Raw genomic sequence first — 25934 nt, 5'->3', positions numbered from 1 at the left:
CCCAGTTGGTGTTCGGGGAGGCAGGGTAGGAATCCCCAGAAGGCCAGGAGAAGTTGGAATATTTCCAACCTCTGTCCTGTTGACATGGTTCCCGAAAGTTTGTCCCCTCCCTTGGACACTGCCCAGGTGGTGGGGAATTGAGGGGCTCAATGTCAGTCCTGCCCATCATCCCCATGCATAACCAAGTCCCCAATCCACTGAAGATCAGCTCCACACTTCTCCCTCCTCCTCTAAACTGTGAGTTCATTATAGGCAGGGAATGTATCAGTTTGTTGTTGCATTAAGCACTTAGTACAGTACTCTGCATACAGTAAGCGCTCAATAAATATGATTGAATGAATTATACTCTCCCAAAGCACTTAGTACAATGCTTTGTACACGGTTAGTGCAAAATAAATGCGATTGAATGAATAAATGAATGGCCTGCAGGTGAGGCTGGGAGGATCCTAATACATAGTTCTCCAGCCTCAGCTCAATTCAGCTAGCAGTGGTAGGGGGAATTGTGGGGGCTCCATCAAACTAGAAGCTCCCTGAGGGCAGGGATTGGGTCTTTTACCTTTCTTACCCTCTCCCAAGTGCTTAGCACAGTGTTCCGCCCACAGTGGGCAGACAATAAGTACTATTAATTGAATGATAGAAGAAGCCGGGGAAGGGGAATTAGAATAATTCTAATAACAATAATATTATAATTATTCTAATAATGGGGATATTAGAATAAGACTCTACAAACTCTAACAGTCTAATGATAAGTACATTATTTTCAAATGTGTATGATATATCTCTGAGTCCGCAGTAGTGTGGCTCAGTGGAAAGAGCACGGGCTTAGGAGTCAGAGGTCATGGGTTCAAATCCTGGCTCTGCCACTTGTCAGCTGTGTGACTTTTGGCAAGTCACTTCACTTCTCTGTGCCTCAGTGACCTCATCTGTAAAGTGGGGATTAAGACTGTGAGCCCCACGTGAGACAACCTGATCACCTTGTATCCTCCCCAGCACTTAGAACAGTGCTTTGTACATAGTAAGCGCTTAACAAATGTTATCATTATTATTATTATTATTTGGTAAAGGGGTTGCATCCTGGCCCTCCTTATGGACGTGCCCGTCTGGAACCCAGGAGGTAAATGGCCAGCTGTTTCCATGGCAACAGTGACCAGAAGCTAGTCTCCATGATAACTGCTAAGCATACTGGGGGTTTGGTGGTGGGCGGGGGACGGTGGACAACTCACAGCCCAAGGAGAATCTGAGACAAGCTGGGCTGGGGGTTAGGGCAGGAGCTAGAGAGGAGGAGAAGGATGAGGCCTCACCTTGTTGCTGGGGGGTGTAAGGTTGGGGAGGGAACCCATCTCTTGCTTCAGGGCCTCCAAGCTTGAGTCTCCAATGCCACCACCACCGGGCAGCTTCCCCTCCATCCATTCCGACTCTCTCCGAATCTCCTGGGCCTGTTGCAGCTGGTGAGAGCTGCCAGTTACCCGCCGGTTGGCCTCAGTCCACCTCTGATAGGCCGAGTTGATGATCTTGAAAGAATCTTGAGGAAAGACATGGAAGCTGAAGGGCAGGACCACAAAGCTGGAACCTTATATCCAGATGGGAAGGGTTGGGTCTGGCCTTCGGTTCCCCTTCCCAGTCCTCCAGAAAGCTCAGGGTGTGGGCCCCCCTTGTCCCCAGGGTGCTTAGATCCCCTGCTGCCTTACCTGAAGGATCCAGGCTGCTCCCTTGCTCAAACTGTTTCTTCTTGCTCTGGTACAGGTGGGAGAGGACCTCAAATTCCTGATTCAGGCCCTCCAGGTGCCCTGACAGGGACACACTCTCCTCCTCAAAGGGCAAATCAGGTCTCAGGCTCAGTAAGATCCTCCTGGCAGAAGGGAAGAGTCCGTCAGTTCGAGTCTTCCTTTTGCCTTTGCATTCTGTCCCTGTGCTTATTATAGTCCTCTCCCTCATTAAGCCCTAATAAATCCTATTACTGCTCTTAAGTGCTTATGTTGTGCCCAACAGTGCACTAAACCCTGGGGTAATAATAATAGTAATAATTGGTGCACTTTTTAAGGACTTACTATGTGCTGGGCACTGTTCTAAGTACTGGGGTGGACACAAGCAAATTGGGTTGGACACAGTCCCTGTCCCACATGGGGCTCACAGTCTTCATCCCCATTCTATAGATGAGGTAACTGAGGTACAGAGAAGTGAAGTGACTTGTGCAAGGTCACACAGAAGACAAGTGATGGAGCTGGTATTATAACTCAAGTCCTTCTGACTCCCAGGCCTGGACTCTATCCACTAGGCCGTGCTGTATGATAATCAAATTGGACACAGTTCTGGGTCAGGGTAAACAGAGAAAATGCATACCAACAGGAGATTGTAAATGACAAGCCACAGAATCAATGACCAAGGCAACCGTGTCAAGACACGTAAACAGTTGTTGAATGGCCAGGGCAGGGGCATCTGTGGGCTCCCTACTGCTCCAGGCAAACTGGCAAACTTGTCTTCCCACTCTTCTCTTGAACTCCCTGTCCACCCTCTGGCAGTAACTGCACACAGGAGGAGAAATGACCCCTCTGCAGATGGCAGAGGAGAAGACCTAGGAGCATGCTGGGAAGCAGCGTTGTCCGTCTAGTGGGAAGAACACGGGCCTGAGATTCAAAGGACCTGGGTACTAATCCCAGCTCTGCCACTCGTCTATGTGACCTTGGGCAAGTCCCTTAACTTGTCAGTTTCCTCTCCTCTTCTGTAAAATGTATAGTCAATACCCGTTCTCCTTGTTATTTAGACAGTAAGCCCTATGTGGAATAGGGACTGGGTCCAACCTGATTATCTTGACTCTACACCAGTGCTTAGTACAAATACCACAATTATTGCTCTGCACATAGTAAGCACTCAACAAATACGATTGAATGAATGAATGAATGAATGAATGAATGAATGAATTATTAAGGGAATCAAGAAACCCCACAAATAGGAAATCCATCCTGGGAAAATAAAGAATCAACCTTGCTGTATCACAGTAGCATGGCAACTTGAAGATATACGTATACAAACATACACATACATATATGTGTGTGTATATACACACAGGTGTCTTTGTACTTGAAGATGATGACACTGACTGTAAAGTTCACCTGTAAGTCATTATACATATAAGACATAGGTTTACCTTACCAATCCTGGTTTTGAATATTCACACTGAATTATCAGGAGAGCTTTATGACCAACCGGATACACAGTTTTGTGGAACTGAGTTTTTTTATGCCCATGGGGGAAGCACACACTGACACTTCCACCCATCGACTCTCACTTAAGCATTACACAGGAAATGTAATTGTAACCCTTTAAAGGCCCCAACGGGGAGGGAGGAAAGATGGCTTGGGACATGGCTTGGAGGCAGTATCCACCTGTAATTTATTTTAATGTCTGTCTCCCCATCTAGTCGGTAAGCTCCTTATGGACAGGAATCATGCCTGCCACGATTGTAGACTAAGCTCGATTGTAGACTAAGCTCGTCTCTAGATTGTAAGCTTATTACGGGTCGGGAATGTGTCTGCTAATTTTATTGTACTCTTCCAAGAGCTTAGTACAATGTGCTGCATATAATAAGCACTCAGTAAATATGATTGGTTAATTTATACCAACTCTATCATATTGTACTCTCCCAAATGCGTAGTACAGTGCTTGATTGATTGATTGCACCCAGTAAGGACTCATTAAATACTATCATTTGATGGATTGACTGAGCTGGTCAGGCTCACCTGGTGGAAGAAATTGCATTGGCTGCTTGGGCCAGCTCCTCTTCTGTGACTAAGTGGCGGCTGAGGATGGCCTGGATCTGACGGATGGTGCCTTCTGCTTCCATGATCCGGGCATCCAGCCAAGGGGTTCCGGTCCCCCCGGCCCCCGGCCGGCCCCCGGAGGTGACATTGCGCAGGTTGGTGAGGTGATGGGCCTGCTGCCGGAGGGCTTCATCGTAGTTCTGGAAGCAGGGATGGCAGGCCGGGCAGAAAGGGAAATGGCCACAGGAGCCGCGCTGGCACTGGTCACAGCGGGGACCGGAGAGGCCTGGGCGGCAGAGGCACTGACCCGTGACCTTGTCACAGCCTGGAGCTTCCGTCCCCCGGAAGTCACAGTCGCAAGCTGTCAGAAGGAGCGGGATGGAGGGTCAAGACTGGAGGAACCCAGTTTGGGGGTGGGTGGGGGAGACCCTTTAGAGAAGCAACAGTGCTACTGTCTGAGATGAGCACCTGACTGGGAGGGAGATCAACTAAGTCCCTTCTGGAATCACAGGGAGGCTATGGGCAATAAACCTCATCCATCTCTGTGCCTCATTTTCCCAATCAATCCCCCTGCTCCTGTCCTGCCCAACAGAGACACAGTGTTCTGATCTGTGAATACTGGGATTCTGGGAGGCTGGAGGATAGAAAGACACAGTTCTGGGTCTCCCAAGAGGAGAAACAAGGGAATATGGGTGTTTCTCTCTCTCACACACACACACACACACACACACACACACACGCACGCACGCACACACCTGCACGCACGCACACACACCTCAACACCTGCCTATTCTCCAGAGGTATTAGGGTGGATGAACATGTGGGGATTCCCTCACTTTGCATTTGACATGACTGGCCAGATTTTTTAAAGCCCCTTGAGTCTGGAATTTATGCATGCAAGCCCCTTTTGGCTCCCTCCCTCCATTTCCCTTTCTCTCACTCTCCTACAAAGACCCAGACAGCTACATCCATATACACAAAGAAAGACATGTGCCCAGGCCCAAGCACCTACTGTAGAGACCTACACCCCGACATGGTCAGGCCCACCCACGACATAATCACTATCAACCACGTGGCTGGCTACAGTAGCCCTGTGAGAATTTCCAAAACCCTCCCCAACACAAGTCCTCCCAGCAGATGGCATTCACCTCGGCATCCTGACCCAACAAGGCCATATTCTCTGTCTGGACACGTGCGGATTGCGGCGGCTGAACAGGTCAAGCCCTCATAGTCTTCCCGGCATGGACACTGGCCTGTCAACTGGACCCAGAAAGCCCCGTCAGGGGTGAGCTGGATCAGAGCCCATGACAAGGCATGGAGACCTCAAAGAAGGGGACCCCAGGCTGCTGGGAAGCTCCCATACTTCCTTCCCCACCGCCCTGAGGCCAGAAGAAGGCATGGAGACTCCACAAAGGGGGAACCCCAGGCTGCAAAGACCCAACTCTCTACCCTTCTTCCCAACCCTCCAACCCCAGAGCAAGATGTGGAGATTTCACAGAGGGAGACCCCAGGCTGCAGGAAACTGCCCCCAGTACAGTCCTCCCCGTCGACCCTGGGGAGTGCGGGGCCTGGCTCCAACGAGGTCATACCTGGTTACAATGGGGGCTGAGGGAGGTGCGGGGGTCACATCTGCATGGCTCACAGCCCTGGCCCCTGGTGATTCCCCAGTAGCCTGGGACACACTGGTCACATTTGGGTCCCATCACATTGGGCAGGCACAGGCATCTCCCACTCTCTTCATCACAAGGCATGTCCTGCCGGGACCCCAAGTTATTGCAGTCACAGCCTGAAAGGCAAGAGATGGCACAAGGCCCTGGAGAGCATGGCAGGGAGACCCCAGAATGGGGTTCGGACTTGGGCGAATGTGGCTTAGTGGATAGAGCACGGACTTGGGAGTCAGATGGACCGGGGTTCTAAACCTGGCTCCTTCACTTGTCTGCTGTGTGACCTTGGACAAGTCACTTCACTTCTCCATTCCTCCTCTGTAAAATGGGGATTAAGACTGTGAGCCCCATGTGGGACTTGGACTGTGTCCAACCTGATTATCTTGTGTCTACCCCAGCGCTTAGAACAGTGTGTTGCATTTAGTAAGTGCAAAAAAAAAAAAATCCCAGGTGGTAGGGGAGAGCATGGGCTCCCGAGCTCATTCCTCTTTGCCTTGGGGGGGCGGGGGGGTGGAGGGGCTGCCCACTTGGTCTCCAGGTCAGATATCAAAGTCATCCTCCTTGTTCTTCCTGCTTTTCCACTCCTTTATACCTTCACAGGAGCCAGGACCCCCTTGCTCCAGTCCCTGAGAAAGGGTGGGGTCTTTTTCTCAGCAGCAATTGCTAACTATCATCATCATTATCGTCATCATCATCATCATCAACCATGGTATTTATTTACTTTGTGCAGAGCACTGTACTAAGCAAATCCTGAATGGTCATTCATTGCTAATGAATTACCCTCTCTCTTCCCGTACCCAGAGTCTTGTAAGCTCCCTGAAGGCAGAGATAGGGTCTGCTTATTGTATTCTCCCAGGTACTTAGTACAGTGCTTAGCACACAGTCGGGGCTCAATAAATGCCATTGACTGATGTCCTCGTCGCCACCAAATCTAGCCCTGTGCTGCCACCTGCTGGAGCCTCTCTGCAGAGCCCTCCACGGTGCAGAAACTGCAGGGCCAATGGGCTGGATATTGCTCCACGGGGGGCTGAGGATGCAAACCCTTTTCAATCAATCGATCAATCAATAGATCAATCAGTCGATCTTCCAACGCTCTCAAGAGTCAGGGAGCCTGAGGCTGGGTGGGAGACCCTGTGTAGAACAACCAGGGTTGCAGCATGATGCAGTGAATAGAGCACAGGCCTGGGAATCAGAAGGTCATGGGTTCTAATAAAGGCTCTGCCATTTGTCTGCTGTGTGACATTGAGTCACTTCACTTCTCTGGGCCTCAGTTAACTCATCTATAATATGGGGATTGAGACCGTGAGCCCTGCGTGGGACAGGGACTGTGTCCAACCCGATTTGCTTGTATTCACCACAGTGCCTGGCACATAGTAAGCACTTAACAAATACAATAATAATAATAATAACCATCCCTCAGGTGGTGTGGATGCCCTGGGCTCTGAAACTTCAGGCAGCAATGCGAGCTCCAGGGGTGAAGCAAAGTGGGTAATGGAATCTTGATCAGTCCCTCCCCCTTTGCTGGAGCCAACAGCCCTGGCTTCAGTCAATCTCCTCCTTCCGACCCTCAATTAATCATTCAATCAATGGTATTTATTGAGTGCTTACTGTGTGTACAGCATTGAATTAAGCACTTGGGAGAATCCAATACAACAGAGTTGGCAGTTTCGTTTCCCGCCCACAGCGAGCTTCAGGTTCGACACAGCCCCTGTCCCACATAGGGGTCACAGTCCTAATCCCCATTTTACAGGTGAGGGAATTAAGGCTTCATTAAGTGAAGTGACTTGCCCAAGGTCACATATCTGACAGGTTGTTGAGCCAGAATTAGAACCCAGGTCCTCTGAATCCCAGGCCCTGTGCTCTTTCCACTAATAATAATGCTACTAATAATTGTGGTATCTGTTAAGTGCTTACTATATACCAGGCACTGTACTAAGCACTGGGGTGGATACAAGCGAATCGGGTTGGACACAGTCTCTGTCCCACATGGGGCTCACAGTCTTAATCTCCATTTTACATGAGGCGCAGAGAAGTGAAGTGACTTGCCCAAGGTCACGCAGTATACAAATGGCAGAGTGGGATTTAAAGCCCAGGTCCTTCTGACTCCCAGGCCCATGCTCTTCTCACTAGGCCATGCTGCTTCCTCGACCGTGACCCCCTGGGCCCCCCACTCCCGTGTCTGGCCTCCAAAGTCCCCAAGCACCCGATGCGACGCCTCGACCCCCTCCCCAATCCATCAGCCCCCCGCCCCGCCCCCGGTCCCTCACTTACGGCTGCAGCCTTGCGGGTTGGCGACGGTGAGCCTGGTGAAGCCTGGCTTACACAGGTCGCAGCGGTTGCCGTGGACATTCTCCTTGCACACACACTGACCGCTGAGTGGGTCACAGGGGACGCCCGGCACCGCGCCATCCGGATCACACTCACAGGCTGAAAAACACCCACTCAGACTTGGTACCTGCTCTTGTCTCAGGGTCACACAGCAGGAAAGGGGCAGAGCCAAGATTATCAGTCAATCGATCAGTGATATTAATTGAGTGCTTTCTGGGTGCAAAGCACTGCACTAAGCGCGTGGGACCAGAGAGTCAGTAGCAATGTTCCCTGCCCATAAGGTGCTTAAAATCTGAGAATGTGGAGGAGACAGATAGTAATATAAATAAATAACTTGTGGGGGTGCATATGAGTGCTATGGGGCTGAGGGCGGGATGAAGACTAAGTGTTCAAAAGATATAGATCGAAGTACAGAGATGATGTAGACCGAAAAGGGAGTTGGGAAAAAGATAAATAGTGTGGGCTAGTGACTCTAATGCACACTTTCTCACTGTACCTTGATCTCATCTATCTCACTGCTGACCTCTCGCCTAGAACACCCTCCCTCTTCATATCCAACAGACAATTACTCTCCCCCACTTCAAAGCCTTATTGAAGGCACGTCTCTTCCAAGAGGCCTTCCCAGACTAAGCCCTCCTTTCCTCTTCTCCTCCCTTCTGCGTCGTCCTGAGTTACTCCCCTCATTCCTTCCCCTCTCCCAGCCCCAACAGCACTCACGTACATATCTGTAATTTATTTATTTATATTAATGTCTGCCTTTCCCTCTAGACTGTAAGCTTGCTGTGGGCAGCGAATGGGTCTGTTTATTGTCATATTGTAATAATAATAATGATGGCATTTATTAAGCACTCACTATGTGCAAAGCACTGTTCTAAGCTCTGGGGAGGTTACAAGGTGGTCAGGTTGTCCCACAGGGGGCTCACAGTCTTAATCCCCATTTTACAGATGAGGTAACTGAGGCACAGAGAAGTGAAGTGACTTGCCCAAAGGCACACAGCTGACAATTGGTGGAGTGGGGATTTGAACCCATGACCTCTGACTCCACAGCATGTGCTCTTTTCATTGAGCCACACTGCTTCTCTACTCTCCCAAGCACTTAGTTCAGTGCTCTGCACACAGTAAGCACTCGATAAATATGACTAAAGGGTTGAATGAGTTGAAGAGAAGGCAGAGGGCAGAAGAGCCTGGCTGGGGGAACTTGGAGGAGGGGGGATGGGAGCGGCACTCACGGATACAGAATTCCTGAATGGAGGCTCCTGGGCGACGGTTCCGGAAGTAGTGCAGCTGGCACCTGTCACAGTTTCTCCCTTCCGTGTGGTCCCGGCAGTGGTCGCAGACACCTCCGCTGACTCCACCGCTGGCCGCAAACACAGATGGGTCGAAGTGGCACGTCTCAGAGTGACCATTGCAGTTGCACCCTAGGAGGGAGGGGAAGGTGGAGACAAAAAGGTTAGTCCTTTTTTGTATGGCATTTGTTAAGTGCTTACTATGTCCCAAGCACTGTTCTAAGCTCTGGGGTAGGTACCAGGTAATCAAGTTAGGGCTCACAGTCTTAATCCCCATTTTACAGATGAGGCTACTGAGCCACAGAGAAGTTAAGTGACTTGTTGAAGATCACACAACAGACAAGGGACAGAGCTGAGATTAGAACCCAGGTCCTCTGACTCCCAAGCCTGTACTCTTGCCAAGAGGCCCATGTAGCACTTCCCCAGCCCTACACCCACCGAAGATAATAACAATAATAATGGTAGTTATTAAGTGCTTACTATGTGCAAAGCACTGTTCTAAGCACTGGATGAGAGTTGCCCCTGCCCTGGCCCCAGCCCCCACCCCGAGTCCCAGCTGCCCTAGGTCCCAAGTGCCCAGGCAGCCAGCTGTTTCACGGCACTGAAGCATGAAGTTTGTGCTGCCAGGGCTAGCCCCTGAAGACAGCCACAGAATGGGCCAGGAACAAGGAATGGGTGGTATGTGGAGACTGGAATGCTAAGGAATAAGGACAGGAGCACAGCCCAGGTGTCGGGAAACACCAACAGTGCGGGGACCTGTGGATAAGCATGAAGAAGAAGTAACGTGGGTTAGTGGAAAGAGCACGGACCTGGGAGTCAGAAGACTTGTGTTCTAACCCTGACTCTGCCATTTATCTGCCATGTGGCCTTGGGCAAGACTCAACTTTTCTGGGTCTCAGTTCCCTCATCTGTAAAATGGGGATTCAATGCCTATTCTCCCTCCCCCTCCAACTGTGAAATCCGTGTAACATAGAGACCATGTCCACCTTGATTTTCTTATATCTACCCCGGGGCTTAGTTCAGTGGTTGGCATAAAGGGATTAGCAAATACCACATTTCTCATTATTATTATTATTATGAAGGAAGATTGAGAGGGTGTGATTGAGCCACTGTACATTTGGGAAAATCAAGACCAAGAATCACAAAACACATTGAGGGTCGGGGGATTGTGGCGGAGGCCAGGAGCATCCGTACTCTGGCACTCTTGGGGGTTCTGGTCGTCGGCGGGGCTCCATGGCCGGTCATTGTAGAAGGCTTCGCAGAGCTCACAGTTGGGGCCTGTGGTATAGTGCTGGCAGACACAGACATCCTGGACCTGGAAGAAGTACCACAGGGCTGTTGGGCCTTCCCTTTCCCTTTCAGCCTCTTCCCACACCCAACATAGTCCCCTTCCATCACTAGCCTTCCCTTCCTGACTCTAACCTCCTTTCCCTCCCGACACTAGCTTCCTCTCCCTCCTGTCACTAGCCTCCACTTCCTCCCAACACCAGCCATCTCCTTCTCTTCCTACTTACCCTAGCCTTCTCTTCCTCCCAACACTAACCTCCTCCTCCTCCTCCTCCTCCTCTCCCTCCTACCAACACTAGCCACTTTCTCCACCTCCCGACACTAGCCTCCTCTCCAACCTGACAGTAGCCTCCTCCTCCTCCCAACACTACTCTCCTTCCACTCCTGACACTAGCCTCTTCTCCCGCATAACACTAGTCTCCTCCTCCTTCTCCTCCTCTTCCTCCTTCTCCAACACTAACCTCCTCTCTCTCCTGACACTAGCCTTCTCTTCCTTTACATTGAAAGCTCACTGTGGGCAGGGAATGTGTCTGTTAATTGTTATATTGCACTCTTCCAAGCGCTTAGCCCAGTGCTCTGCACTGAATAAGCACTGAATACAGTTAAATGTATGAATGAATGAATCCTCCTCCTCCTCCTCCTGACACTAGCCTTCTCCTGCTCCTCCCGACACTAACCTCCTCTCTCTCCTGACACTAGCCTCCTGTCCCTCCTGATGCTAGCCACGCAGCCACTTGGTCTCCCTGGGGCCATTACCTGCACCACCATGGAGGGGTCAGCTGGGCTCCCACCATCAGGGACACAGTGGTCAGCATGGCCATGGCAGAGACAGCTCCCGTGTAGCCGCAGCTGGGAGACGGCATAGAAGGTGCTGGGTGGGTGGTGGCCCCTTTGGGGCTGGGGGCCAAAGCCGGTGAAGTTGATTCGCAGGTTGGTGACTGCCCCTAGCTCTGAGCAAGGCAAAGGTGGACCATGTGGGGAGAAATGGGAGAGGAAGGAGGAAGAGAGGAGGAAAGCAGAGAGAAATTAGGAGGTGGACAGAGACAGAGAGACCAGATAGGTGAGTTACCCTAAGCTCAAGGGATGAGGGGCAGTACTCTTCCTTCAGCCCTCTCCCCAAATGATACATGTCCTCTGAGCACCCAGGAGCCCCTAGCCCACCTCCCACCAAGCCCCCCTGCAACTCCAGAGAGGGATGGGAACATCGTTCTCTCCCAAAGGGAATTCCTGTCAAAACCCTAGGATACTCATGTCTGTCCACATCACTCTGAGGACCCATGAATTGAACACTTTTAAAATTATCTGTCTTCTCCAATTTCAAGCTGAATAACTGGCACTAGCATTCTGAAAGTGCCAAGAATCTGTACCTTGAGGGAGTGGGGAAGGAGGTAGAGGGGAGTGGAAAGGGGGTGGAGAGGAGCGACCCCCAGAAGGATCTGAGGCAGAACAGGTTGCCTAACATGTTGTTTAGTCATGGCATCTAGGCCTGCCGCCTGCAGCTGCCTGCGTCTGACTAGTTCCAACTAGCTGCAGTTTTCATAGCCATTCCAGACTGGATGGTTTTGCTGCACCAGGGGCTGGTAGGAGGACAGACTGTACCCCCGTGGACCTGGATCACAGCTGGGTCAATCAATCAATTAATTGTATGTATTGAGCAATTACTGTGTGTGGTGCACTATACTAAGCACTTGGGAGAGTACACTATAATTGATATATCTATAATTGATAGACAGGTTCCCTGCCCACAGTGAGCTTACAGTCTAGAGACCCAGAAATGTTTGGTGTTCTTTTGGCCCCTGAGTCAAAATCTGTTTGGAATATTTCGAGTTCTTTTAATTGCTTTTAATAGACTACAGGCCTGGGAATCAGGAGGTCATGGGTTCTACTCCCCACTCCACCACTTGTCTGCTTTGTGACTTTGGGATAGTCGCTTCACTTCTCTGTGCCTCAGTTACCACATCTGTAAAATGGAGACTGAGACTGTGAGCCCCACATGGGACAGGGACTGTGTCTAACTCAATTTGCTTGTATCTACCCCAGCGCTTAGTACAGTGCCTGAAACATAGTAAGCGCTTAAAAGATACTACAAATATTATTATTATTATTATTATGATTCCCCATTACCCAGATTTGGACTAGGATTCAGGGTAGGGTCCCAGTCTTCACCTCCCGCTGCCCCCTTTCCCCTCCCCCGCCCCCCCCCCCACACACACACACATACACACTGCAAGACCCTCCTTTGCCCTTCCTCCAACTCTGAGCCCCTGATGGAGCTGGCCATACCATGGATTTTCTGGCTCCGAGAAGCGGGGATTTCGGAAGCCAAGTCCAGGATGTTCAGTTGGACCTGCAGAGAAGAGATGTGGACACCCACTGTTGGGGAAAAAGGAGAGCCAATGTCTGCCCCGGGGTCTCCTCTATACTTCCACCAAAATTCTTAGGTGTTGGAGAGCCAAGGGAACAACAGGAGAGGAGGATCTGGCTGATCTGTCCAAGGGGCAGCGGGTGCCCCTCTTGGGAGGTACCACCCAAGGCCGCTCCCCAGCCCCTTGCCCACGCCCTCTAAGTTAATGGTTTCCCTCCACTCTGTGGCTTCACCCCAACCCCTTGCCTACTCTCACTAGCCAATGGTTTCCCCCCAACCCTATGGCTTCTCCCCAGCAATCTGCCCACTTCTGCCAGTCAATGGGTCCCCTCAACCTTATGGCTTCTCTCCAGCCCTTGACCACTCCCACCAGCCTGTGGCTTCCCCCCATCCTATGGCTTCTTCCCAACCCCTTCCTCACACCTTGCAACCAATGTGATTCACAAAACCGTGGCTTTGCCCCACCCTTGCCCTTCTTCAGCAGTGGTTCATGCAGAGGGTCAGAGAAGAATCAGGCCATCCCCAGAATAAGGAAAATTATGCCCTCCAGCCCCAGCTTGCCTACATTCCAGGTCATTTTCCCCACCCCAGCAAGGGAGTTCCACTTCCTTATGGGCTTATGGCAAGAAGGGTAGAAAAGGGGCAAGAGGGGGAGGCTGGTGGGGTGGCAGGGGAAAGGTGTGGCTCAGAGGCAGGGTGGAGGAGTGGGTAAGTAGTCCTCAGTCCAGAAGGGAAGGGGGAGGTCAGGCTAGGGTCTCTTGCCTCAGATCTGGCTCAGTTCTGAGGGGAAGAGTTAACCCAAGCTCTCTGGAGACTCTCTCCTTCCTCCCCTCTGCCTCCCACCTCGGTGCTGGGTGCCCGTGGACCATACCTTTCCTGATTGGGGGTGCCTGCCAGGCTGCAGGGCCAACTCCTGGCAGCGGATATCCTGCCAATTCTGAGGCTGGCCCCGATGGAGGTGGGGGAAGATCCTGGCACAGTCCAGAGCAAGGTACTGGTACACTCTCCATGTCTTCCCGAAATCCGTGGAGCGTTCGATCAGCATGCTGGCTGGCAGTGGATCCTGGACCAGAGCAGCAGCCAGAAAGGTCAGGTCAGGAGAGGGCTGCTCTGGAGGCAGGGCCACTGGATTCCGCCATCATCAGAGTATCCCCCCAGCTCCACCCACTTCTCTCCATCCTAATAACCACTGTCCTGGGACATACCCTCCTGTTCTCCCAGCTGGATTCCTGCAGTGGCCTCCTTACAGGACTCCCTGCCTCTGGTCTTTCCTCTGCCTCCCAACTCTCCCCAGCTTCCAGTCTGTCCTTCACCTGAGGTTTCTCTCCTGTCTCCATTCTCTCTCCTGACTTCAGTCTGTCCCTCACCTCTGCTCTTTCCCCACCTCTGGTCTCTCCCCAGTCTCTGTTCTCTCCCCTGCCTCCTGTCTCTCCCCTGATTCCTTTCTCTTCCCTGCCTCCAGACTCTCTCTCTCCACTTCTTCATTTTTTCCCCGATTCCTGTCTCTCTCCTGCCTCCTGTCTCTACTCTGTCACCAATCTCTCTCCTGCCTCCATCTCTCTTCTTCCTCCATCTCTCCTACCTCCAGTCACCCCCCTACCTCCTAATAATAATAATTATTATTATTATTATTAATTAATAATATAAATAATTTATAAATAATATAAATAAAAATATTATTATTATGGTATTTGTTAAGCACTTACTATGTGCCAGACCTGTGCTAAGCACTGGGGTGGATACAAACAAATTGGGTTGGACACAGTCCCTTGTCTCATGTGGGGCTCACGTTCTCAATCCCCATTTTACAGATGATCTGAGGCACAGGAAAGTGAAGTGACTTGCCTAAGGTCACACAGCACACAAGTGGCAGAGCCAGGAGTAGAATCCATGGCCTTCTGACTCCCAGGTGCATGTTCTACCCATTATGGCCTCTCTCTCATCTGTCTCCAATCTCTCCTGCTCCAGTCTCTCTCCTGACTCCAGTCTCTCCCCTATCTCTTGTCTTTCCCTGCCTCCAGTCTCTCCCCTGCCTCCCTCACTCCTGTCTCAAATCGCTCTCCTTTCTCAGCTTCTCCTCTACCTCCTGGCTCTACTCTGCTTCCAGTCTCTCCCCCGTCTCCTGCCTCTTCCCTGCCTCTAGTCTCTCTCCCTAAAACTACATGTAATTTTCTAAAATGCTCAGTGAAGCACTTTATTTCTCCTTCTTGAATCTCCTTGTACTTCCCACTGTTTCTCATATGAAACAAAAACTCCCAACCACCAGTTTCAAGACTCTCCATCGACCGGTTCCCTGTTTCCCTCCAGCTTATGTTTTTCACGTATCAATCAACCAGTGGTATTTATTGAGCACTTACTCGAGGAAGAGCACTTTAGTAAACACTTGAGAGAGTATATCACAGTTAGTAGACCTGATCCCAACCCTCCAGGAGAGAATAATAATATGGTACTTTTTAAGCACTTACTATGTGCCACCGTTCTAAGCACTAGGGTAGATACAAGGTAATCAGGTTGTCCCATGTGGGGCTCACAGTCCTAAGACCTATTTTACAGATGAAGTAACTGAGGCACAGAGAAGTTAAGTGATTTGCCCAAGGTCACACAGCAGACAAGTGGCAGAGCTGGAATTAGAACACATATCCTCTGACTCCCAAGCCCGTGCTCTTTCCATTAAGCCACACTGCTTTACAAAACATGTCATTCCTTTTGCTCATTTCAAGCACACTTCTGACCCATTGCTCACCCCATTATCCTCTCATGTTGTTTCATTCCCTCACAAGGTTTAAATCCCATATGAAAGGCTGGCACTTCCATGAGATTCAGTTCGATTAATCCATACATTTTCCCATTCTTGCCTAGTGGAGAAGTTAGAAAGACTGGATTTTAATCCCAGATCCTCCATTTGCCTGCTGGGACACATTGGTCAAGGCAATTCACTATTTTTATTATTAATGGTACTTGTTAAGTACTTACTATGTACCAGGAATTATACAAACACTGGGGTAGATACAAAATAATCATGTTCCTGTTCACCTGTCTACTTGCTTTGTTTTGTTGTCTGTCTCCCCCTTTTAGACTGTGAGCCCATGTTTGGGTAGAGACCATCTCTATATGTTGCCGATTTGCACTTCCCAAGCGCTTAGTACAGTGCTCTGCACACAGTAAGTGCTCAATAAATGATTGAATGAATGAATGAATGTTGGACAAAGTCCCTGTCCCATATAGAGCTCACATCTTAATCCCCATTTTACAGATGAGGTAACTTAGGCATAGAGAAATTAAGGGACTTGCCCAAGGTCACAGAGCAGACAAGTGGTGGAGTCAGAATTAGAACCAAGGTCCTCTGACTCCCAGGCCCATGCTCTTTCCACTAGGTCATGCTGCTTCCCTACTTCTCTGTCTCTCAGTTTCTTCATCTATAAAATGGAAACTAAATATTGTTCTCCCTCCCACTTGGACTGTGAGCCCCATATGGGATGGGAGCTGATTGTATTTCATCTCCTCCAGCGCTTAGTACAGTATTTGGCACATAATATGCATTTGGCCAATAACACAATTATTATTATTTATTATTATTATTATTATTATTATTATTATTATTATCATCCCCTCAGTTACTTCAACATTCTTATATGCCCATCTGTTTATCCTCTTTATTTTGTGTACCTCTTTCTACACTCTTAACAATTTTAGATGTGTCCCTTTCTATCCCCTGGCCTTCCCTGTTAGATTTCAAGGTCTTTGAGGGCAAAGATGTCATGTCTTAGGATTTATCTGACTGGCAGGTGTGAGACTATGTCCACTGGGAGCCCAGTTATAATAATAATAATCATGCTAGCTTTTAAATTCTTAGTATATGTCAAATACCAGGGTCAATATAAGATAATCAGGAGAGGAGCAGCATGGCCTAGTGGAAAGAACAAGTCCTGGAAGTCAGAGGACCTGGGTTCTCATCCTGACTCTGCTACTTGTCAGCTGTGTGACTTTGGGCAAGTCACTTAACTTCTCTGGGCCTCATTTACCTCATCTGTAAAATGGGGAATAAATTCTCCTCCCTCCAATTTAGACTGTGAGCCCCAAGTGGGGCAGGGACTGTGGTCCAACCTGATTAACTGGCATCTATACCAGTGCTTAGTACAGTGCCTGACACATAGTAATCACTTAATAAACACCATTAAAATAAAAAACGAATTAGAAAGGAGCAGTCTGGGTGAGGAGACCCCACCAGTTTACCGCACGGTGGTTCTAGCCCCGAAGTCTGCTCTTGTCTTCGAATCTCTATTCTTGATCCTCCCTCATGGCCCCCCTGAGAAGCAGCCCCTCCTCATCTTGCCACAACCACTCATTCACCTCCTCACCATCAAGTCCAGTATTATGTCCTGCAGTTGGAACTTCTTGTCCAGATCCAGCTGGAGAGAGACGAGATTCACATCTAGACAGCGACCAGGAGAAGACATGATGTCATTTACTTGGCAATAAAACACATTTCTGCTCCTTGCCCTGCCTCCCCCTGGGACCCCACCCACAATCCCTTCCACCAGTGCTCCACAGATACCAGGAGAAGACCATTTATAAATGTACAGTCCTCTGCACACAGTAAGCACTCAGTAAATATTGAATGAATGAAAAAACGAATGAATAAATGCCTTCTTTTCCAGGCCTGCCCAAAGCCTGCCTCTCCCAGGAAGCCCACCTTGATTGAATGAAATGATGGCTCCCCAAAGTTTAACTAACTCAAAAATCCACCTCCAGCTTTCAATTATGCTCTCCTGCTTCCCCTTCATTGCCCCCTCCTGCTCCCCCTTCCCATAAAGAGGAATCTGAAGGGGGCAGCTTTGAAGCAGTTTGTATGGAGTTTGACCGTTCATTTTCAAATGCTTTTTAAAAAATGACTCAGTTTGCATGGTGGGAAGCCAGGGCCCATGGACACTTCTATTAAATTTTGTGGTAAAGTGTCCCTCGTAAAGAGATTTAAAATATACAGAACTGGTTCTGGCAGTCCGTTTGGTGTCATTGGAAGATTAAATATCTCTGGGAAGGGAGCAGGTCTCAGTCTCTCTCTCTCCATCCCCCCCATCTTCTCTCTCTTCTTAATGTTATTTGTTAAGTACTTACTATGTGCCTGGCACTGTCATTCATTCATTCAATTGTATTTATTGAGCGCTTACTGTGTGCAGAGCACTGTACTAAGCTCTGGAGTAGATACAAGATGACCACATGGGGCTCCCAGTCTTAATCCCCATTTTACAGATGAGGTAACTTAGGCACAGAGAAGTGAAATGATTTGCCCAAGGCCATGCAGCAGACAAAGAGTGGAGCCAAAGTTTGAACCCAGGTCCTCTGGCTCCCAGGCCCGGGCTCTTTCCACTAGGCCATGCTACTTCTCATTTGTGGTAGGGGTTAGCAATGTGGGGGAGGGATAGCTTGGCTCTGTGCAAGATTCCAGGCGCCCCCCCCCCCCCCCCCCCCGCCCTGCCACTCCCCGCGGCGGTCCCTGTCTTACCATTCTGGGACTGCCACCAGCGCATGTGGCCCTTGGAGGCAGCTATGTTCTCCACACGGTGGCTGTTGTAGGTGTGAGGCAGGCGGGAGTCACACTTGCAGCATTTTATCTTCCACTGCCAGGAAAACAGGGAGGGAAGGGCAGAGTTCATAATAATGGTGTTGGTATTTTATCTGTTAGGCACTTACTATATGACAAGCACTGTACTAAGTGCTGGGATGGATACACACAAATTAGATTGGACACAATCCCTGACTCATGTGGGGCTCACAGTCCCAATACCCATTTTACAGATGAGATAACAGAGGCACCAAGAAGTAATAATAATAATAATAATGGTATTTGTTAAGCACTTACTATGTGCCAAGCACTGTTCTAAGCACTGGGGTAGATACAAGGTAATCAGGTTGTCCCGTATGCATCTCACAGTCTTAATCCCCATTTTACAAATGAGATAACTGAGGCCTAGAGGAGTTAATTGAGTTGCCCAAGGTCACATGCAGATGCGTGGCAGAGCCAGGATTAGAACCCTTGACCTTCTGACTCCCAGGCTGGTGCTCTACTCACTACATCATCTGTGCTGTCTGTGGTAGCAAAACTCACAGAAGAGGTGCAGAGATGGGGCCTGAGCTTATTGGAAAACCCAGAGGTGTCACTGCTGCCAATTCCTCCACTTCTAGCACTTCTTGGATAGGCTTCCTAGAGATGCCCACTGCCCAGACAGGATTGTAAAACTACAATGTCCCAGACACCCTTGGGACATAAACTTCTCCATCTTTGGCCCTGCCTTGAGTCCCGCCTTTCACCCTTGCCTCCCCAAGGATGCTCGGGATTTCCGTGAACCCCTGAGGCTTTCAAAAGCTCAACAGAGAAGCAGCATGATCTAGTGGATAGAGCACAGACCTAGGAGTCAGAAGGACCTGGGTTCTAATCCTGGCTCCACTGCTTGTCTGCCGTGTGACCTTGGGCAAGTCACTTCACTTCCCTTCACCTCAGTTACCTTGTCTGTAAACTGAGGTTTAAGACTGTGTACCCCATGTGGACGTGGACTGTGTCCCACCTGATTAGCTTGTACCTACCCCAGCACTTAGTACAGTGCCCAGCACATAGTAAGCGCTAAGAAATACCATTAAAAAAAAAACAAACAGAAGCCACCTTGGCACCAGTCCTCTCTGCTTCCCCTGTGGGGTAAGAGGGTCCCTCACACTCCTGCAATAAGCCACACCTGTCATCATCATCATCAATGGTACTTATTGAGCACTTAATGTGCAGAGCACTGTACTAAGCACTTGGGAGAGTACCATACAACAGAGTTGGCAGACACGTTCCCTGTTCCTCGTCTTGATCCCCCCATGTTCCAAGGACTCTTACCTGCTCCTGCTGGCCCTAGGCCAAAGAGTAAGACAGACAGAGCATGACCCGCAAGAGATTAATAGAAAGGCTGGTGCCCTGATATCCAAAGGATGAGGTCCAAGCTCCATTTATAATCCAGGATATTAAAAGGAAGCTAGACAGTCATCCGGATCTCAGTAATGCTTGGGGCCACCCAGGCCTTTCCCCGCACTATTACCAAAGCATTTCTCCTTCAACTGCCACCCCCGACCCCCACCCCTACAGACCAGTAGGCCGGTGGTCGGCGAAATGGGTGAGAGGTTACTGGGTAAGAAGTCTTCCAAACCCCTGACTGCCTGCTGGATAAACCAAAAGTAAGCAGGGTTTAGACCCCAGAATCAGTAAGGTGAATGTGGCATCCTAAAAATTCCAGTCACTATTCCCCTGGAGGGACCCAAGTGGAGAGAGGGAATGGACTTTGGGGATGCTCCCTTCTCCTTTCTCCCCTCTCCCCTGTGGGAACAAGTGAAAGGACACAACAGGGTGTCTAGGGGAAGTATTTTCAGAGCCCACCTGGGAAACCCCTCTCCCCCTCACAAAGGGGGGCATTCTAAAATGTTATAAAACCCCTTTGAACCCCGAATCCCACCCCAGGTTATAGTCCCCCATCTACCATTCCCATCCTTCTTATACATTTGTGTACTCACAACCAACCTTACCACTTTAGTACAGCTCCACCTACATAAACAATTATTTGAGCACTGAGTCATATATTTATGCTCATTTCCATCTGCCTATCTGTAAATTATTACAGTGTCTCTCTCCTCTGATAGATTGTAAATTCCTCGAGGGTAGAGATCATGTCTACTAAATCTACTAGGTCCTCCTAAGAGCTCTTAGTACAATACTCTACCCTAATTATAATAAGCACTTACTATGTGCCAGGCATTGTACTAAGCAGTTGGACACAGTCCCTATCCCACTTGGGGCTCACAGTCTCGATGCCCATATTTCAGATGAGGTAACTGAGGTACAAAGAAGTGAAGTGATTTACTCAAGGTCATAGAGCAGACAAGTGGCAGAGCTGGGATTAGAACCCATGACCTTCTGACTCCCAGGCCTGTACTTTATCCACTACACCCAAATATGTTTTCAGTAAAATATGACCTACTGATTGATTGATCAAGTCTACTAACTCTACTGTAGTCTCCCAAGAGCTTAGTACAAGGCTCTGCCCACAAGAGGGATGCAATAAATATCAATCAATCCATAACATTTTTTGAATGCCTCCTTCAGGCAGAGCAGAAAGCTAAGCATTTAGGAGAGCACAAAAGAGTTACAACACATTATTCAATCAATCAATCAATAGTTTATTGAGTGCTTCCTATGTGCAAAGCACTGTACTAAGCACTTGTGAGAATGCAGTACAATAGAGTTTGGTAGTTATGATCCCTGCCCCCTGCCCTCAAGGAGCTTACAGTTTAAGCAGGGAGACAGACCCAGAAGTCTCTCCAACCTCTCTCCTACTTTTTCACTTTCCCTCTCAAACCTCCAAATTCCTGGAAGTGGTATCACAACTGGCCCTTAACAAGCTGGCACCAGCTGTGTCAAGTGCCATTTTTACTCTGTACCCAGAGGTTCTATTGCACAAGAAGGACAGCAAGAGGAGTTGGACTAATATGGTAAGACAGAAGACAGTTTGGCCGTTCCCTTGCCCCCCAACTTCTTCCCACAATCCTTCTTTCTGAGAGCTTCAAGCCCTCTCATCATCCCAGGATGCTACCTGCCTTTGGGGAAAATTTAGGCAGAGCAAAGGATAGTACCACAAAACCAGGCACTGGTGTGGGAAAAGAAGCCAGATCTCCAGGGTCCCAGCTCAGGGCTCTGTTCTTGGTAACACAAAATCCCACTGCATTAGCTCATGGACTTGGAATCTCCACTTCCATCTTGAGGCCTTTTGAAAGACACACACATCAACTCCAACACGGTCCAGTGGACTGAGCATGGGCCGGAGTGTCAGGGGACCTGGGTTCTAATCTTGGCTCTTTATTTTTTTTCAATGGTATTTGTTAAGCATTTACTATGTTTCAAGCACTGTTTTAAGTACTAGGGTAGGTACAAGTTAATCAGGCCAGATGTCCCTTTCCCAAACTGGGCTCACAGTCAAGTAGGAAGGAGAAGGTATTGAATCCCCATTTTTTTTAGATAAGGAAACTGAGGCATAGAGTAACTCGCCCAAAGTCATACAAAAGGCAAGTTGCAGAGCCCAGATTAGAACCCAAGTCCTCTGGTTCCCAGGCCTGTGCTTTATTCACTAGGCCATTCTGCTTCTCAGGTTGCCTGCTGTGTGACTTTGGGCCAGCCACTTGACTTCTCTGTGACTCAGTTCCCTATCCATAAAATAGGGATTACATATCTGTTCTCCTTCGCCCTTTGACTGTGAGCCCTTTGACTGTGAGCCCCATGTGGAACACAGGTAGAAGACTTTCAGGTCGAACATGAGACTCACAATGAAAGTTAAAAAGAAGACAGGTATTTCATCTCCATTTTACAGATGAAGTTCTAATCCTGCCTCTGTCATTTGCCTGTTGTGTGACTTTGGGCAAGACAATTCACTTCCCTGGATCTCCGTTTCCTAATTTGTAAAACAGGGATTCAATCCCTGGCCTCTGTCCAACTTTGACTGTGAGCCTAATCAATCAGGCTCAATCTGATTGTTTTGTACCTGCCCCAGCTCCTGGCACATAGTAAGTGCTTAACAAATATCACAATTATTATTGATTATTATTAAACTGTGGTGGCACAACCCAACCTGGTCTCTACTGGCTGGTTGATTATGTTATTTATTAAGCAACTACTCTGTATGGATCCGAAGGCTGGACAGTGAAAAAACACGATAGATTCTTTTGAAATGCGGTGTTGGAGAAGGCTTTTGAGAATACCATGGACTACCCAAAAAACAAACAAATGGGTTTTGGAGCAAATTAAGCCAAAGTGGCCTTTGGAAGGCCTAATGACTCGACTTAGATTAACACATTTTGGACACATCATCAAGAGGACTAATTCTCTGGGGAAGATACTGATGCCAGGAAAAGTCCAGGGAAAATGTAGGAGAGGCAGACAAGCAGATAGATGGATAGAAACCGTAACAACAATAACAGAAAAACTATTAGCAAGGTTATGGATAATGGCAGAAGACAGGACGTTCTGGAGAAAATATATCCGTAGAGTCGCTATGAATCAGAAATGACTCGACGGCACTTGATAATAATAATACTGTGCGCTGAGCACTCTGCTGAGCCCTAGGGTCGATACACATAAACTGCTCAGACCCAGGCTGAGAAAACAGAGGTAATGATCTGGATAATTTAGAAGTATAAAATCCCGTTGGTTTCAACCGTTGGGGTTAGGGCCCCCTGTCCTTGCTTTGCCCCTGCCTCAGAGTCCACCCTGAGACTGCAGCCAAGAGCCGAGCTGATAACTGGCAAGAGAGAGCCGCCCTCTGATGAGGAAACTGCCATTTCTGTAGTTGCAGGGGGTGGGGGTGGGGGGACACACGACTTGCCTGACATTCTGGCGTTCCTGCATGTTAAGATATCTAGGCAAGGGGGTCTTTCTCCAAGCAGCTTCCCATTTTAGCCTCCTGGTGAAACACAGCCCCTCCCTCCCCAAAGGTTTCCCCATCTCTCCCAGGGAACCAGGGAATGGAGGGGTGGGGATGGGGTGGAAAATAGGAAAGTGGAGGAGGAGGCAGGTTAAAGCCCCTACCTTTGCAGCTAACTGTCAGCTAAGAGAAGTGGGCATTCCACACAGCAGATTTCTCGGCTTCCGACTGTGACCCACTTCTCCCAGTATTTTCTCCCACTGAGGCGGCTGTGGGAACCAGTAACAATGGCCATCTCCAGGCCTCCTCCCCATTCCAAAACCACTTCTCCACCTTGGCTAAGGAGATGCAGGGACTACTACTCCCCACTGCCCAAATCACCTTCCCTGTTTGGATGTATCAGTCTCTGCCCTATGCCTTTTACACCAGTTATTTGAGATTTGACCATAATAAAGGAGAAGCCATTTGAGCCTCACTGCAGGAAGAAGCTAGAGAACTGAGAAGGAAGGTGGCCTAGCTAACAGGGAAGCACTGTGGTATAGTGGATCGAGCACGGGCCTGGGAGTCAGAAGGTCATGGGTTCTAATCCCAGCTCTGACACTTGTCTGCTGTGTAACCTTGGGCAAGTCACTTACTTCTATGAAATAAGGATTGAGACCGTGAGACCCATGTGAGATAGGGACTGTGTCCAACTCAGATTACTAGTATCCACCCAACATTTAGTACAGTGCCTGGCACATAGTAAATGCTTAACAAATATTATTATTATTATTAGCAAAATGAGCAAAGTTGTAGGGATCAGAAGACTTGGATTCTAATCCCAACTCCATAGTTTGCCTATTGTGTAACCTTGGGCAAGTCATTTAACTTCTCTGTGTCTCCACTTCATAACAATAGCAATACTAATAATAATGAAAATAATAATAATAATATTTATTAAGCACTTACTCTGTGCCAAGCACTGTCCTAAGTGCTGGGGTAGATACAAGATTATCAAGTTGGACACAGTTCCTGTCCCTCATCAGGCCTCTAGACTCCCCCTCTAGACTCATAAACTCCTTGTGGTAAAGGAACATGTCTACCAGTTCTTTTGTACTGTACTCTCCAAAGTGCTCTGCACACAGTAAGTGCTCAATAAATAACATTGATTGATTGACTGATTGATTTACTGATTGATCAGGCTCATAATCTAAGTAGATCAGAGACCAGGATTCCGTGTTTTACAAATTAGGAAACTGAGATCCAGAGAAGTGAAGTGACTTGCCCAAGTTCACACAGCAAGCAAGTGGCAGTCAGGATTAGAACTCAAGTGTAAAAGGGAAATGAAATACATATCTTCCTTCTAACTTTCATTGTAAGCCTTGTGTCTGGTTTGATTAACGTCTATCCATCCCAACACTTGGCACAATTAATTAATTAAACCAGGACTTAGATGTTATAGGAAGGTAACAGTGAGCATGGTAATACTGATGAAAACAACATGAGCTTTTCACTTTTTGCAGGGAGCCCCTGTACCATTTAATAACAATTAACAATAATTGCATTAGTTGTTAAGCACTTATTATGAGCCAAGCACAGTACTAAACTCTGGGGTAGATATAAGATAATCAGGTCTCACTTGGGGCTCACAGTCCAAGTAGGAGGGAGAACAGGTATTGAAGTCCCATTTTGCAGATGAGGGAACTGAAGTACAGAGAAGTGAAATGACCTGCCCAAGGTCATACAGCAAATATATAGTAATGCTGGGATTAGAACCCAGGGTCTTTGACTGCCAGACCCATGCTCTTTTCAGTAGGCCACGCTGAGCCCAGCTGCCTGTGCCCTCTCCCTCACCCTGCTTTTACCACTCCTACCAAAGGGTTTCAGATTTCAGATTCTACGCTGCCCCTAACTCCCACCACCATGCTCATCATAGCTTGGAGGCTGAGGTGGGGTGACTGGCCCTAGGAGAACTCTAAGCTAACAGGCAGCAGACAAGTATTTTAAGTAGCTCTGGCTGTCAGCTCAAAAGCAGTTTAAGGCCCTGAAATAGAAGTCGTTGGGGACAAAGAACCAGGTGAGATGAACCTGCCAATTCTCTTCTCTTCTTGCCTCTGTCTTTCTCTCTTTTCCTCTAAATCCACCCATTTCTCTTCCTCTCAAGTCAGTAAAATAACCAATTTAATATAAGCCATATTAATATGAAGGAACACCCAACCTACCGTAAGCCCCATTTGGCACAGGGACTGTGTCCAACCTGACCATCTCATATCTACCCTGGTGCTTAGTACAGTGCTTGGTACATTATAAGTACTTAGCAAATACCATAGTGATTATTATTATTAACTCCAGCTCTGCCACTGGCCTGCAGTGTGACCTTGGGCAAATTAATCACATAACCACTCTGTGTCTACATTTTCTCTTCTGTAAAATGGGGATGAAATACTTGTTCTCCTTCCCTCTTGGTCTGTGACCCCCATGGGGATGGGGACTATGTCCAATATGATTATCTTGTATCTAGCCTGGTGTTTAACAATATGCTTGGCACATGGTAAGTGCTTAACAAATACTATTAACCAGTCAGTCAATAGTATTTATTGAGAGCTGTGTGCAGAGACTGTACTAATTTCTTTGGAGAGCACAATTTAATAGAGTTGCTAAGTACATTCCCTGTCCACAAGGAGTTTGTAGTCTAGACAGGGACTTTGTTCATTCAAACATTTTTTTTGAGCACTTACTGTGTGCAAAACACTGTACTAAGCGCTTGATACAAATAAACAAATTACAGATATGTACTTAAGTGCTGTGGGGCTAAAGGTGGGGTGAAT

General features: G+C 48.5%; 1 protein-coding gene across 1 annotated transcript in view; it reads right to left on the bottom strand.

Annotated features, from left to right (window-relative positions):
* The window catches only part of LAMB3 (laminin subunit beta 3), a 96886-nt gene that overhangs the window by 11180 nt on the left and 59772 nt on the right, over window positions 1-25934 (bottom strand). Inside the window, exons 5-17 of the mRNA XM_038749052.1 lie at window positions 18192-18306; window positions 17047-17120; window positions 13560-13751; window positions 12607-12670; window positions 11080-11273; window positions 10231-10351; window positions 8980-9168; window positions 7694-7849; window positions 5348-5544; window positions 4907-5018; window positions 3738-4119; window positions 1689-1849; window positions 1302-1522 (exon numbers count right to left, since the gene is read on the bottom strand). Of these exons, the coding sequence (XP_038604980.1) occupies window positions 1302-1522; window positions 1689-1849; window positions 3738-4119; window positions 4907-5018; window positions 5348-5544; window positions 7694-7849; window positions 8980-9168; window positions 10231-10351; window positions 11080-11273; window positions 12607-12670; window positions 13560-13751; window positions 17047-17120; window positions 18192-18306 (2178 nt within the window). The remainder of the gene's footprint in view (window positions 1-1301; window positions 1523-1688; window positions 1850-3737; window positions 4120-4906; window positions 5019-5347; window positions 5545-7693; window positions 7850-8979; window positions 9169-10230; window positions 10352-11079; window positions 11274-12606; window positions 12671-13559; window positions 13752-17046; window positions 17121-18191; window positions 18307-25934) is intronic.

Source organism: Tachyglossus aculeatus, chromosome 7 (genome assembly GCF_015852505.1).
Source record: "Tachyglossus aculeatus isolate mTacAcu1 chromosome 7, mTacAcu1.pri, whole genome shotgun sequence".
In the NCBI taxonomy this organism is placed as follows: domain Eukaryota; kingdom Metazoa; phylum Chordata; class Mammalia; order Monotremata; family Tachyglossidae; genus Tachyglossus; species Tachyglossus aculeatus.
This window is presented reverse-complemented; position numbering and strand designations above follow the sequence as displayed.